This window comes from Canis lupus, chromosome 6 (assembly GCF_048164855.1).
Source record: "Canis lupus baileyi chromosome 6, mCanLup2.hap1, whole genome shotgun sequence".
Lineage (NCBI taxonomy): Eukaryota > Metazoa > Chordata > Mammalia > Carnivora > Canidae > Canis > Canis lupus.
Window position 1 is genome coordinate 18,097,653 of NC_132843.1, and position 16,649 is coordinate 18,114,301.

The window sequence follows — 16,649 nt, forward strand, 5'->3', positions numbered from 1 at the left end:
GTGTCAGTAAGTAAAGAAGTTACAGTTATCTAAAACAGCCTGGACACAGAATGCAATCTTTTCCCTACTTCCAGGTTTTCAGCATCACATTTATCCCATGCGATGGTGCACTTCAACATAATAATGCAGCAAGCTCAGGATGCAGGAGACAGAGAAATAATGTCAAAGGCAATTCTTCACATTTGGATCTCACCACATCAAGTGCAAATAGTGAACTTAAACATGAAAATGCAATTTGCTCCTTATAAAAGTATACATTTTTATCTCTTGCAAAAAAAAAAAAAAAGAAAAAAGAAAACCACACTTTCATTTCTAACGCCTCAAGGTAAAGAGGATGGCATCTATCACAAGTGCAGAGAATGGCTGAAGGATTTAGAGCAATCTTTTCATAATTCTTTTGGCGAGGAAGTGGAGTTATGAGTTACTCAAAATTCATAAAGATTATTAAGTTTACATCCTCACAGAAGATCTGTACCGTATCTCTCAACTATTATGTCAGTATTGCAACCCAAAACTAATGAGAATAGGGTGCTGGCTTGGGACTTCCAACCATTTTGTGGCATGGGGGCACCACTGAAGAAAACAAAGCTTGTGTCCCATTCAACAAAACAGACACCCAAACAAACAAAACCCACACAACAAAATAAAACCCAGATTGCTTCCATTGGAACAAGCTTATGATATCTGCACTGAATTCAGGGTATACTCGTTCTGTCAGCATTCCTTCCTATAAGTGATTCTAAGAGGTAAGTTCCATTTGGGAAAGTTGACTCCAGATTATCAACTTGTGCATTCATGTCTGCTGGGCTCTATGAATGATTATGTGGTTCTTCTGGGCCCTCCGCTAGGACCGACTCAGCACCCCCAGCAGTGACCCCTCACGGTAAAGAAGCTCCCACACAACGGTAAGCTTTCCTGCTTGATGAATGCCAACCTTAGAGTTCATCTAAAAGGAGCCTATGGGCTTCATGGTTTTCCTTCTTATTCTTCATATAGGTCTACGAGAAGTTATGAAACATATTTTTCTAGTCCTCCCAGGGGCAGGGGCAGGGTCACAATTCGACCTCAGGAACACAGCAGTCCTGCAAATTCAGACAGCCTGGGAGGAGTAAGTATTAGTGAGTGCTCTTTGCCTGGCCTAACACAAACTATAACATCCAGTACAGAGCAGTGTCGCTTATGGGAAATGACAAGCAATGGATCAGTGGGAGAAAAATAATGGAATTTAATCACATAAAAATATCCAGACACACAGCTCCTTTTCAACAAGCTGCCAACCTGAGGTGAGGGCACAATGTTCTTATGAAACTAACCACCTAGAATTTATCACGGAGCCACCTAACCAGATATTTTGATCAGATTAAGTTATAGAATTCTGGACACACCCAGGGATTCTCATTCCTACCATGTCAATATTCCCCTAAGGGAATGATTTTCAACAGACATACAAAAATATCTATGTGCACACGAGATAGATGTCTAAGATGTGTGAGGAATGACCCCAGGAACAGTGTAGGCTCATGTGAAAGACTGTCACAGACTAATTAAGGACACTGCTGCCAAAAAGGGAAGGCTGACCCTGCAGTCTTATTTACACAATTTCCAGCCAGAGGGCTGTGAAGTGGAGCCCCAGTGGGGGCATTTCTATCTGAAACCCAAGGGCACCTGCATTAAGGAAACTGGTGTAAATGAATCCCTTTGCTCAATGACAAAAGGAAAGACACCAATACTTCAATTATGGATGGTATGTGCCAACCTCTTGAATTCTATGCAGCTCTACGCAGTTACTTCCTTATTTGTTTATTATTGTTATTATTAGTAGTTGCACTTCACTATGCATTCAATTAAAGGGACATTTTGAGGCAAGAACAATAAGCTCTTTAGACAGAAGGTAGTGATTCAAAAACTGCAAAACTTCAGCTTTCAAAAATAGCCTAAGTGACCTCTTGCAGTACTCTGACCACTCCGCAGCAAGCAGGAGGCAACCCCTGTGAAGAGCGAATTCTGGCAAAGTTCTCTCTTCACAGATGATGCACAGCTTAAGCTATAATGAGTTTTTGGGTTACAAATGCTGAACGCATTAATATTCCTTGATGATAATTATCACAGTATAAGCACCTTTCCCAATGTGAGTAGCATAAAGCAACTGAAGCAGCATTTTTACTACATTTGAAACAAGCTGGAAAATGGGATTTTCTACTCTTGTAACCTGAGGTCAACATACATCAAGCAATGCATATTAAACACACCTATATATAACCCTGTATCACATTCCTTCTATCCTGCTTCATGTATACCTAAAGCTATCTCCTTTATCCATCCTTTATCATGCATTTCTTTGATATGAACATGTATGTGATATACATCATTTCAAAACGAAATGTTACCCCCCCCCCGCCATCATATGAATCCTGTGTTTCTTTTTAGGAGAATACAAATAGCAAATAAGATCAGTACGCTGTGTTTTACAGATGAGATGTGTCTCTGTGCAGTTTGAATGAATACTGTGGTCACTGGCTGCATATAAAACAGGATGAAAATTAGAGTCAAGCAAATAGGCTCCTAGAAGAGCAAACCACATTACATACAAATCTGAACAAACTACCAACGTTTATCTTTACACCTTCAAAACTAGTAACACAGTGAGAGCACTGAAAGATTTAGATCTGAATTCTGACTCACCAACATGACAGTAATGATGTTAGCATCATATTTACTGCCAATATTTTTGCATAAGGATCCTAGAAACCAATTGTCATTCCAGATTAAAGGAACAATAGCCGCTATTTAGATTGTAACTATCACATATGATAAGAAAGAGCTGATAAGGATGATCCATTTGCATCATATGAGTGTGTAAAACAATATCTGTTATTCAGTATTTGCCATGGTATACCCAAAATAGATGTTTAATAGATTTAACTTACTAAACCCCAACTGGATTTGATAATATGCTGGGAGTGGAGTATAAACTGTTTTGCCCTCATCTCTTTCTTTTCCCCTCTATTCAGTGAAAAAGAGAAAATGTCTATAATAAAGCTCCACTGATGATGATAGGACGGCTTAAAATAATCATAATGTAAAGAGCTTCCTTTTGTTTTTAAAATACTATAATGTCATTTTTAGTATGCTATGTAAATAACCCCAAGAGCACTTTGACTTAACAGTGACAAAGTGAAAACCAGTTCGAACCCTGAGTTCAAAGCATGTGAAATGACTCAGGTGTTGGTAGGCATGAATCTGTTGACCTCATTTGCACCGTGTTACCCCACACTTCATTTAGAAAAGATGCCATGCTACAACCACTTCAAGTTTTCGAACATCATTTTTACTTATGTACTGAAAAAATGTCTTCAAATCCCATCTGAATAGATAGCAGGGTTACAAGGGAACCTTTACTAAATATTTAACAGCACTATCAGCTTATTAAATACTATAATGTGAGAGCCATGAAAGCATGATATACAATGCTGGCTTTTTTTTTTTTTTTTTTAAAGCAATGCTGGTGCTCATTTTGAACACTCACAAGCCCATTCATCAGTAGAACTGACGCATTTTAAAAAGTCCTCATTTACTAGCAGATAAATGTGGATGGAGAACCTTTTTAGTGTAGAAATGACTAGAAACCTACTCGGTTTTACTGCGCAGAATTTGCTTTACTCTGGCTAGAAAAAAAAGAACCACTTCACAAAACTTTTAAAAGGGCATTTTGAAATAATATGCAAAAGCTAAAGGAACACAGTTTGAAATACAAGTGGAGTATATTTTTGTTTACAGGAATATAAATACACCAAAACAAGGCAACAGATTTATAGGCAGCTGAGAGAGTATGTGTATTCATCAAATTTGGAAACAGTATCTCAAATATACATCATATAATGAGATTACCCATTGAGACTGTTGCTTTTGACCATGACACTGTCGGCAGGTGACTTCATCTGCAACTATTTATGATTGCTCTTTTGAAAAAAAAAAACTGGGTTAATATAATTTTTTACATATACTATGTTAAGATATTTCTAACTAATACGATGCTGTCTTTTTTAAAGTTAATCAGAAAAATTTTCACCTGTTCTGGTGGGCAGAGGGTCAGAATTCTCTCTGAGATATTTCTATTCACAGAGATATACTATGGTCTAATTTAAAGAAAACTCCCTTTCCACTGAGGTTTGCAGAGCAAGCATTTATCCTGTAAACACTGTAACAATGATCATCTGTCCTTCCAGTTCTCAGTGGAGACTCTTGCTTTTGAAAATGTCTTGTGGTGACTTACTAAATTCAGGCTATTTCAATTAGTATTACTGCGCATTAAAAATTAATTGCATTACTGAGTGGATTAAGGTTTAAATTTCAATTCTACAGTATGTGCACTAGAAATGACAGCTAAAAATCAATGCTCTTTGGCCCACGATCGGAAGCATGTACAGTCAAATAGCGCGGGACTGGCGTCACTGGCCAAGCAGTTTTAAAAGACTTGATAGTTCAATTGAAGGTGTGTCAGCTCTAATTCTAGATTTTAGTTTGAATGCTGCACAGGAGCCCAGCCTTAGGAAAAGAAAAACAGAACAACAGCTGCACTAACAATTTGAAAAAACAAATGGACACAGGTATTAAAATTATGATGGTAGAAAGATGAAGAGTCACCCCAAATTCACAGATAATTATCCCTAAACTAAAACCTTACTCACAATTCCGTTCAATAAGAACTGAGGCTCCCTCACTTAAATCTACACTATTTTATTTATTAGTTATTGGGGGACAGTAGTTGGTTGGGGGCAGGAAATAAGCCATTTTGTAAAGAGATGTTACGAATGCATATAATATTCATAATGACTTTAATCTGTGTTTTAAGGAAATCCAAGAAGACACTGCAAATACAAATCTTTCTCTTAAACGGTAATCCCCTCTCAATCCCCTGCGTTAAATTATTAAACCTGTCTGGGGGAAGGGATGGATCAGCTGATCATCCCAACTACAAATTTATAACACCTACACGAAATGTTTGAAAAGAAACGGATCACTTTTATTCACAGTAAATTTGTTCGCCTAAGAAGATGAAGATGAAGGACATTACGAATGAAGTCAACAGAGTAAAGTAGCATCAATAAAGACGCACAAAGCCCCCAGGATATCTGAGCTTGGAACTGAACAGTGATTGGTATGCGCCTAAGAGGAAAAAATGATGCCTGCAATGTTCCTTAAGATCCCCTCTGTGTTGCACCGGTGGCCAACAGCAAGTTCGGCAGCAAGAGAGTAAAGAAGATGGGAAGTAATAATAACAATAAAAAGAATAATCTGGTGCAAATGGACCCCAAGGTGTAGTAGTCATCCCCATGCAACAATCGCCCTTCATTGCAATTTACTGATGTTGCTTCATTACAATACAGCATATAAAGGGGTAATGTACAAAGTGCACTATTTAAAGCTACGTGTTTTGAAGCAGCACATACTACCCTGGCAGGCACTGCTAGGGGAGCCTCGTCAGATTGTTCGAAAGTGAAACTGCCTGCACAAAAAATTCGACAGGGGCGCAACATGTATACATCGTGGTGATAAATTTGAGGTGAGAAAGACTAAAGGTAGCAGGGAAAAGTGTTTCCTCAGTGAAATATTAAAGGCATTTCAAATTCATCTGAATTAAAACATCCTTTGGAGAGGTAACAACTTGCGGCTTTGCAGAACATGATGTTTCCTGTTTGAAGACACAAACTGGCTTTCCGTTGCCTATTCCTAGTCTCCATAAAATAAACTTAAGCAATGTTTGTAGGTGAACTGCACCTTCAGGTTCCTAGTATTGCAAGAGAAAATGATTCGTTTTCTGACTTCTGCCTGCTGTGGTTGAAAGTCTTACTTTTCAGTCAGGGCCCAGAAGATGCTGAAGCAAGGCATTAAGGGGAAGAAAGAGATTCTTTCCCCACCAAGGATCATTGAGTATGTCATTGGTTAATTCTTGCTCTGTGCTCCTCATTAGCATTACTCTCAAGTTTCTGGTTATCATATCCGAAATATTAAGACATAATAACTACGAAGGTGCAGATAATTGGATATTAACCAGAACATACTTGACTGGGCAGGAGGTAGGGCCCTGCTTAAACTAATCCTGAAATATATTAATCACCAATTAATGAAAGGGTTTCAAATTCATTTTCTATTAGAGAACACCTCCGAGTATCTAAGCTTTTTCTAACAAAATGACTTGGAATAACAGGGTAGAAATAAGGAATATGACCATCTGATGATGTCTTGAATTAATTCCTTACAGCCTGTTGTCAGGTAATCATGAAAACTATCATTAAAACCTTGATTACATTTACAAAGTCTGATGGGAGGAAGAGGGGACACTTTTCAATGTTCAGTGGCCTTGGTTTAAATCCCAAATTTATCCCTTTAAGTGGCAGAGCGATAGCTAAACATTTCAGCAGAGAGCTGTCACAATATTATCTGAGTCTTTCAACCTAGACAGACCTCTAGACCTCCAACCTAACAGCAGATGTACTCTTAAAATATAAAACCAATTAATGGGAGCCAGAGAAGTCCAGCCAAGGCAACCTTTGTACACAGTAAACAGTAAGTAGTAAGAAGTTGATGAATATATTAAGGGATAAAAACCTTAACTACATGGTGGTTGAAAAGTCAGCACCACTTAGATGGAAATAAAATAATGTTAAGAAAAGAAAAAGGGGTAAAAAAAAAAGAAAACAGGAAGAGGAACATAGAAGGAAAGCTGTATTTCTTTACAATCCATGTGACTGTGCGTTTGAGTCTGACGTGCCATAGATGTTTTATTAGACTGGTTGTAAAAGCCCCCACTAAGCTCCCTAGTAAAGCCTCTGCTCATACTCACCGAGTTAGAGAAATGGCAGCAAAAATGTCATTCGTCTTAAAGAAAAAAAAAAACCACAAAATTTTCAAGTATATTACTCTCACGAAGGGATTCTGATATCTTTTCACACTTAAAAGGTGTAGCTCCCAGATACTCTGAAAACGACTTACATTTTTATGTCAGAGAAAACCATGTTTGGATTAATGCAGTGTAAGCAAGAGCTCAAGATGACACCAATTCCTCTGTTTTTCCTGACTTTATTCACTTAATTTGATGAAGACGGCAAGAAAACTCCTGTTCTCTGAGGGTGTTTTTTTTTATTCTGTTGTTTATCGACTTTAATTTTAATAATTCTTAAATAAGCACTCACAGCAGATGAACTCAGATATGCAGGCAAGTAGGCCCTTTTATCAACAATTTTGCCATAGAAATACACAAACATTTCAATGGCTCTTCATTAGCAAACAAATCAACAAGTGATATTTTAATGCATGACTTTATTCCATCTCTGTGGGGACTGTAGTTGAGAGTGTGATGTACAGTACAGAGAAAGGAATCATCAGCCACAGTGTCCCAGGGCTCTCTCCATTGAGGTCTTCGAAGCCTCTGCTTAAAGAGTGCGTTTAATTGACTGATAGACAGTAGCTTCTTTGTTCGCAGAAGACAGCGAAGTAATGGCAGCTTGAAAATCGTACCATCTACAGGGTCTCCTGAGACCAGTAACAGGGGGATATGTGTCAGGAATAAATAAATAATCTAATTATTAAGCCACTTCCTGTCAAGTTAACTCCAATTTGTTGGCTTTTGAAGGCAACAAAACGAGGCATTTTTCCTCATTATGCTTCTCTTTTTATACCAGTGGTAATCACAGGCGGATTAAAGGGTGCCTGATTGGTTTTTTTGTCAAGGAACTGAGAAGCAGCCAACAGTACAGAAAAACAGAGTTGGGTTTAGAAGAAATTTCATGCTTGTCTCCTTTCCAGCTCCCTAGCAGCCCACACGGCTGCCCCATACAGAGCTGCCAGCTGTACAGCAAATGTGTACCCCTCCAACTGGGGCCTACCGGGCCACAGGCGCCATCCTGAGAGCTGTGAGATACCTTGCAATCTTGGCAGGTAGCTACTGCTGTCATAGGCATAATTCTAAAGGTGACCTACGAAACCCCATCAGCTCACCAAATGCAACAATATGAGCAGCTGAAGTTCGATACCCACTCTCCATATTGGCTCTGTTTCTTTTGTTTACTGCTATTAACAGCCCAGAAACTAGGAAATGACCTCTGGAATTGGGTCAGCAGAGACCTTGACTTTTTACGTGTCTGAAGGAACCTGGGGGAAGCAGGTCACGGGGGGTGTGTGCACGTGGGCACGGGTGCAGGCGGGGTCCATCTTTTCGTGTCTACTGTCCATGACTCTCGGTGCCTCCCATTCAGAAATGTTTTGCAAACTTCATTCAGAAACGGACACTGGCATTTGAGAATCCACATATCAAGCAGGGGAGTGAAACAGAGACACACTTGTGGCCTATTCTCCAGCAAGTCAAAGGCGAGGACCAAACCAGAGCCAGAAGCCCGGCCAGTGTGTCTCAGCCAGTCACATGGAACTGTCCATCTGGCACAGACTCTTTCCCCAGCTTCTCTGTACAGAGCCTAGGATGGAAGGCTGGCATCTAGTAATTGGGCCTGAGAACAACAATTTTCGGAGGCCTCTTTAAGGGCAGTACGTTTTAAAATGTCGCAAGAAACTGAATCTTCAACCTCTCTATGGACTTGATCTGAACCCTCGGTCTCATGGAAAATTATCATCACAAGGAATGGCTCAGGGGTTTTGTTAGGGGCTTGTAGATGAAAAACTCCACCAACTGCAAGTTTGTTTTTTTTTTTTTTTTTTACTAAATCCAAGCTGCTAGGCGCAGGCTAAAACACAAAACAAGGATAAACACCTCTGACTTTCTTTTAGTAGCTTAACACCAAAATTAAGAAATGGGCTCAGAGATTTTCTTTAAAATTTGTTTCAGAAATAAGAATCCGAGTAATCAAGATGAGCTCTTGAAAACTATCTTATTCTAGAAAGACTTTTTTTTTTTTTTTTTTACGTCTTTTTGGCTTCTTTTATTTTAAAATGTCTTTGTTTCTAGGAAACCTTATTATAGGAGAGGCTTGATAAGTTCCTGCAGCCCCATTCTGCACTCAGTAAACAGTGTAGCTATGCTCTATTTATGCCTGCGTATGTCCTTTCTGAATACATCTTGAATTTTTGTTAAATTGCGCAGATAATTAAACCCTCTTCATATTTACAGTCTGCTTCATTGGTACCATGAATTCTGTTTTCAGTTACTGTCTGCAAATTCCCTCTCTGAACAATTTCATACTAAGCAATAACACTTCATTTTACATAAGTTTTATCTGATGTCCCCATACAGAGCTGCCAGCTGTACAGCAAATGTGCGGTTCTCAAACTGAGGCCTACCAGGCCACAGGCTCCATCCTGAGATCTATAAGGCACCTTGCTGTCATTGGCAAGCTTTCCCTGCTATCACTGTGACCATCACTCCACACTGCACACAACTTAAAATCATCTGATTATTAGAATTTGTGGCCCACACTCCATTTTATCCTTTATTTAATCTATCCCCAGATCACACATTTGTTTAAATGTTTTGGCTGGTTTACAAATCATGCAGCCATCTGCACAGTAGGTGTGACACCATTTTTTAGACAAAAGTTACGTTACCAACAAAGATAAAGTCATTTGAAATGCTTTGATGTTTGTTATTGTGCCTGGTTCACTTGGACCAACGCTAAGAAATAAATAGAATTATCTGTGTAAATCGATGAACATCTATGAAAAACAACACCCAGCAGAACGCCGAGCTTGCTCCATTACCTACGTTAATATCATGACAGCTGAGGAGAGATGACCTGGCCCACTTCTCATCTCTCCTGTACAGATGGCTATTAAAGAGAAAGTATCCCTTTTGTATGGTCCATGTAGAAACCCTTTATGGGCTTTTCAAATAAGCCAGCATTGCCCACATGAGGGTAGCTTTCTGGTACCATTAAACTGTCCAGATTTCATCTTTTTTAATCCAGCTCTTGATGAAATAAGCCAGTATTTCATCATATTTAACACCAAATGCTTGTTTCTTAATTCCCTGAGTTTTGTAAGCTATCAAAGGATGACTTAGAACTCAACAGTCTTGTCATTTAGAATTAACGCAAACTCCACAAAGAATCTAATGACTTTGAGTTTCTTAGGATAGTGCAGATACATATATATATGTGTGTGTGTATATATATACAGACATAAATATATATATTTATTTATATGTATATGTGTGTATATATATCCCCTCACATAGATGCATTACTGTAGATTCATTTCTATTCATTTTTTTTAAACTGCCAATGAAAGCTGAGAGTTTAAAGTGCAACATGGTCCTTTATCTTCCTATGCAGAGATCCCTATCTGTGGATATTTCCCCTTAAGACATATAAAATCCAAAACCACTACAGACCTCAAAATATTGGTTTTAGTCTATTGTAAAGCAAGAGCACTCAAGCTGAAATGTTCCAGAAGTGATACTGAATGTCACAAATCTATAATGAAGATTAGTCACACAGCACACCATCCACTAAAGAAATGGAAGGAAAAGAATGCCATTTGTGACCTTGGGCATCAAACAAATTGCAGAACATATGAATGTCACTTGCCACAAGAACAGACTAAAAATTCACTACAGTGTACAAAACTGATTTATGCATTCTTTTTGTCTTGACATCAGTGATGTATATCGCATGGAACATAACACATAGGGTATATATCTTCCCATGTGCATTGCAGAAAACTTGAATCTTTTCGTGGTCTTTTAAAAATTATAACTACGAAACACTGAGTATTAGAGATTTGAACCAAAATAGTCAATACCCTTACATCAGTGTTTTCCTATTAGTTATCATTTATAGTTCCAAATTTTAGCTTTACTTTTCTAAGAGATAAATACATTTGCTTCCCCTAAATGCTCTAAGCATCATCCTTGATCTATCCAGGACACGTTTATTAGTGACTATTTGTGGATTTCCCATTTTTTTTTTTTCACAAAACAGGGTGCTCCGCCACCTTAGATACAAATTTGCCATTATAGCACTGGTCTTTCTTTTCAGATGAAAAATACAAAAAACCCAAAGCTTATTAAGTAATCAGTTCTAAGTCAGTTTTTAAAAATAATTCCTAGGTATATGGTTTATACCCATTCGCTTCATATTATCTGTCTGAGAATTTTGAAAAGGAGGCCTGGAAATGGCCATAGCTATATCCTCACCACTTATCCTCCAAAGTCCATGAGTGTAGCAATCAGTTCCAAGGATAATGGTGTTTCTCCCCTTTGATCATTTCTTTGTCAAGCGGACTGGCCTTCGATGGTGAGTGTACTGCTGGTTGTCTACCACCAGCCGTTTGCAATTTGCTCACTATGTTTCATGAGACAGTTGTTTGTGGCTGTTTGGAACACATTTGTCTCTTTGGGGATTTATACGCTGGTTGCAATGCCAACCTCCGTAGTGATCGAAATTTCTTTCTAACTAAAATAGATAATTAGAGGCTGGTAATTATTGGTCAAGAATTATCAGAGTGAAAAAATTAAGCTTCTCATAAATAGTTCTTGGCAATGTCATCTCTTTATATTATCACATGCCTAACAGCCCTTTATTCAGAGCACTTACAAATTTACTCTACTGCTGTTGAGCCTCATAATTTTATATGAGGCAATTCCTTTGCTGGGTTAAACACATTTAAATCCCCTGGTTTCATCTCTATCTGTGCTAATCCATACCAAATAATAATAATAACAGAAATCTCAAAGAAGAAAATAACAATAAATATTTACTATGCTGATAGAGACTAGGAAAAAATGAATTAAAAGACATAATACACAATGGCTTCTTTCTGTATTCTCAGGTCAAAAGCCAACATAAACTATGTGAAAAGAACAAAGGAAGACAAGAAAAAATTTCTCATCTGTGCAGACTTGAAAAGAGGGAAATCTTTTCCCCAGGAAAGCTGTTAAAATGTTTTGTAGCTCTTTTTTGCGTGTGTGTAAAGAAGAAAAGAAACCCCTAAATAGTCACTGGTCTGATTTCTTACTGAAACTGTGTCAAAATGTAGTGGAAAGTGAGGTTTTCTTTTTTTCCTTAATAGACATAAGTCAAATCCCTGATGCATTTTTATTGAGTAATTATCCCTGCAACGTAGACCATGTGTCCACACCTAGCTGCAAAACAGCACTTAAAGCAGAGCATCTCCGGTATGTACCTGGTAGAAACATTGATGGTTTTCCTTTCACAAATGTCCCTGGCCAATAGCCTGAGACCAGCACTTCCAGAAAGAAGCATGGAGGTCGTCTGACACTGCAGTTGCATTAAACATGTGTGCTACAGAGAAGCAAATGCAAATGACTTGGTTAAAGAAGTTACACCTCATTGGGTCATCTGCAGACCTCCATCAGGTGACATAATCCTTCCTCTAGACTGATTGAAATGTAGAGTGAAATCTGCAAAAACACTATATACCCTCTTAACAAAAAGAGTAAGAGGCTTTTCAGATAGTCTCTAATCCTTCTTTCCTGCTAAATGTCTAGTTGAGATTATTTTTTGATTAGACAAAAAACATACACAGACACACAACCTAAAAATACCTACCCTCAATGGAGGTATTTTAGTCAACAAAATAATGCTGCTTGCCTCATTTGAAAGACTAAGTATCACACTGGGATTTTAAAAAAGGATATCTTAGCCTTTGTGACATCATCCCATTATGCATTCGCTTTCTGTAGATATTAACAACACGACTGGAGTTTAAGGACTTGGATGCATGGTCAACAGATAAAACAATTAAATGGATGCTATTCATTTGTTTAGGCCTCAAGTGCAAGAGAATTACATATTTTATTATTAAAAATAGTATGAATATTAAATAACTAGGCCCTCTGTGGAAAGGAATAGAATTTGCTTCTCTGATAGAAGGTGAATTGTTAAATGCTCAGATCCCAAGAGAAAGTTAGTGTCATATTAATCCACATAAGGTAGAGGGAGAAAGCCCTGGGAACGCACTAATGTTGCAAGGAGTGTAAAAGAAATATAAAAGGAAAGGTATAAAGCAATTTAAAAAGAAGGACCAGGACAAACCAATGAATTTTATGGCCAAATGATACTTAAATTGGAAAATCAAAAAAGTCCTTTCACTGCTCAACATTCAATTCAAATTTGATGTATGGACAAGAACATTAATATCATGGTGAAAAATATATTCAATCTGTTCCTCTGGTTCCTGGGGTGAATAACAAAATCCAGGACCAAAAATAAATGTATGTAGAATAAAACTACACAGAAGCACGACCTACAGCATTTTGCTAAATTTTCCATAAGGTGCAAATTCCAAGAAACATTTTCACTGAAGCCCACGTAAAACTGTAGCATGAAGCAGGGTTATGAATGACTGCCACCAATAAACTCTACTCAAGATATAAAGAGACGGAAAATATTAGCATTTCTCCTGGCAAGAACAATTCATTCTTTTTCATTCCCACCCCCTCCTCCCAAAAAGCAGTTTTGAAAGTTTATAAAGAATATCTGTTTGGAATCCAAAATAAAAGAAAATTGCAAGGAAACACATTATTTAAATCTCTCTTACATGTTGTCATTACCTGCTAAATATTCAGCAAAGCTGTCACTGTTATTCTATCACATTGGAGAACATGTTATTTAATGTATTAGAAAATCACTAATAATATTAGTGCTTAAATCTGGAAAATGTAGAGATAGAGTGATCAATATTCTGGCTGTTGTGTGTACATTCCATTTTGCACAGTTATGTACTTAGTCTTTGATAAGCAATTATCCTCCTAAAGACCCGTCATTTGAAAAACTATAAAACAAATCCTATTGAAAAACTATTAGTCAATTCTCTAACATGCTTTTGAATTTATGTTCATTAATTTCTGTAAGAGAATTAGGAGTTCTGTTATGGTTGCTTTTCATGATCAGTAATGATAGTTGGAGCAACCCTTCCACTGAGCATTCTTAAGAGTGCTTCTGATTAGTGTATAATAAAACTTGTTTACCCCTGAAACCAAGTTCAGAGTCAAAAATGCTGAATTTTCTTGCTTGTCTTAAGAATTTGGTAATAGGAGAGCATGAGGTTAATTGGACTTTTTAGTATTATATCACAATTATTTATGGTAGTATAGAATACGATCAGATGAGGATGAAATAAAAAACTCTCGAAGTATAAAAACACAAATGAGTAACAAAAATAGCATAAAGTAATAACAATTGTCATTTTACTAGTAGAAAAAGATCTGCTTGATAAAGTTTAATTGGCTGGTAAAACTCTTAGTGTTATTACTAAGTGCTTATCAAATTAAAAAACATAAGAGGTAACCCCAGAGGAATTAAGGGATAATGGGACAATATGAATAACTGAAAAAAATTATCCTTTTAGCTCTAGTCCATATGATAAAGGCAAAACCTCTGAAAACACTGGCCGAGAGTGACTTCCAAGATCTTCACCCAAACCACTTATATAAAGATCTACGTAAAACTTGGTGGGGAAATAAAAAATGATTACTGAATTCTTTACATGATCTTTATGATCATGATTATTTCCAGGCTGTTGAAACCATACATATAAAACGATCTTATGGCAATTTAAATTATTTATGTTTCCCTATCACAAAAACTCACCACTTTAGATTTTGATACAAAGATGCTTAAGCAACACACAGCAGTGCCATTACCATAATAACTTCTGAAATTAAAACCTGTCTAAAACTCTATGGAAAGCTAACATCCAGTTCATTAACCATTCCTGTTAGTTTTCAATAATGCAAAAATGATTAGAAGTTTAATTTGTTAATCACCTGTGTTTTGACTGTCAGTAGATATATAATCCTCTGCAGAAGTCTAAACTAGCCCTTGCAGAAAATAAAATGTGCTAATGTTTTATCAGGCCTAATAATAGTTATAAAAATCAATCATGCCTAGGTAAAACATTGATGGCTGAACAATTAATTCATCTTTAACTCTGTTTAATTATATAGGCAGTGATTATACACGAATAGAAGAAAAAGCTATCTGTAATAAGGTTTAGAGCGTCACTCACCAATCATGTGATTTGCAACATGAACCTGAATATCCCATTCATTGTAGAAAACCATCTGACACTTGATGCACTGATAGGTCTTCTTCTGAGAAAACAAGTATAAATAGAATTACTTAGACACATGCACTTTTTATTGTTTTCTTAAAAAAAAACAACAACACTACTCACAGCATTTTTTTTTTTTTTGAGATGTTGGCCTTATATGTCTTGCTAACTATGCTACTGTGGATCTGCTTGGGCAAAGTTCTATGAGTTTCTTACTAAGATTTTGTGGTTTGATCCTAATATTATACTTTTAGCTACAACAGTTGGAAGAAATGGAGGCACATAATTATGGCATAATATATTTTTAAGGATTCCTAAGTTCAAAAACAGAAGTTTAATATTAAAAATCTGTAACACACACACACAAAAAATAAAAAATAAAAATAAATAAAAAAATAAAAATCTGTAACACATGGCTGAGTTTCAGAAACTGATGTCCTCATAGGTCAATCACAATTTCATTCCAACCAAAATGTCTGTGACGTTACTTCTAGATACCCCTTAGTAAAACAGCCAATAAGACTTGCAGAATCTAGCTAAGACATTCAGTAATTATAATTTTTAGCTGAAGTCTAAAATTTAGGTGTTTTAGAAGTTGCTCAATACTACCCTTTAAATACTCACTTTTTCCCATAGAAATAAGACCATACTGAGCATTCTAACATCATTTTATCATTTTACATAAAAGTCCTGGCAAGGGGAGAGAACAGAATTTATTAATTCTTGTATCATAAATAAAGAAACTGAGGCCCAGGGAAGTAGAAAGAATTTGCCTGATGTCAGAGTGCCCTAGAGCTGAGAAGAGAAATAAGCTCTCTTAATTCCAAGTGCTAGGCTGTCGGATAAAAGCAGCCTTTATGATTTCACATCTTTATCACTGTGTCCCCCATATGGCTCAGTACATCTTAGGTGAACTCAATAAATAAAGTATTGGTTATGTTTTCTAGAACACAGTTACATAAATTCCTTTATGATGAAACTTGATATTTTCAATTAAAAACCATCTTGGAAAACAAAATAAACCATTCTGAAAGCTCCCAAATGTGAAAAAAATGACATTTGTAAAAGTACACCAATGACAGTTTGTTAAGGCATTCTTACAGAATTATAATTTCATCCGTGGTCATATAAAATTGCTTCACTAATTGTAGCAATTAAAAATATCAGTCTGTAAATCATAATTAATTTTAAAGAACTCAACAAAATCAAAATCAAGTACAAAAATTTAGCGTAAATTCAAAAGCAATTAAAATTATAAATGCTGTTCATGTAAAATTTTCCTTGCCACTTAACATAGTATTAGCTTCTGCAACACAGGATTGTAGCATTCCTTGTAAAATACAGAAGAGCAGGCCTATTTCCAATGGAAGCGTTCTCAATAACCTAACAGGCTTTGTACATTAGGCATATCGTGAATTGAATGTGCTGAATCTAAATCTAACACGGAGCTGAAAACCCTGACGATCACCGAGGAAGATTTACTGCACTGAGCTGTTTACAAGATGCTTTTGATGGTGACATATAGAGCAACATGTGTTGCGTAAATAACATCTATCCCTTTTTTAACAATATTTCCCTTTAGAACTAGTTAGAAAATATTTCTTACTCCCAGATGACCTACATTA

At 36.8% G+C, this 16,649-nt stretch overlaps 1 protein-coding gene across 4 annotated transcripts in view; it reads right to left on the reverse strand.

Moving 5' to 3' along the window:
- ZNF521 (zinc finger protein 521) overlaps positions 1 to 16,649 on the reverse strand; it is a 275,157-nt gene that overhangs the window by 113,382 nt on the left and 145,126 nt on the right. For 3 of the 4 annotated variants that reach the window (XM_072829089.1, XM_072829086.1, XM_072829088.1), the window contains one exon: positions 14,980 to 15,064. In XM_072829089.1, the coding sequence (XP_072685190.1) occupies positions 14,980 to 15,064 (85 nt within the window). The remainder of the gene's footprint in view (positions 1 to 14,979; positions 15,065 to 16,649) is intronic. The other variant, XM_072829087.1, reaches the window with a different exon arrangement.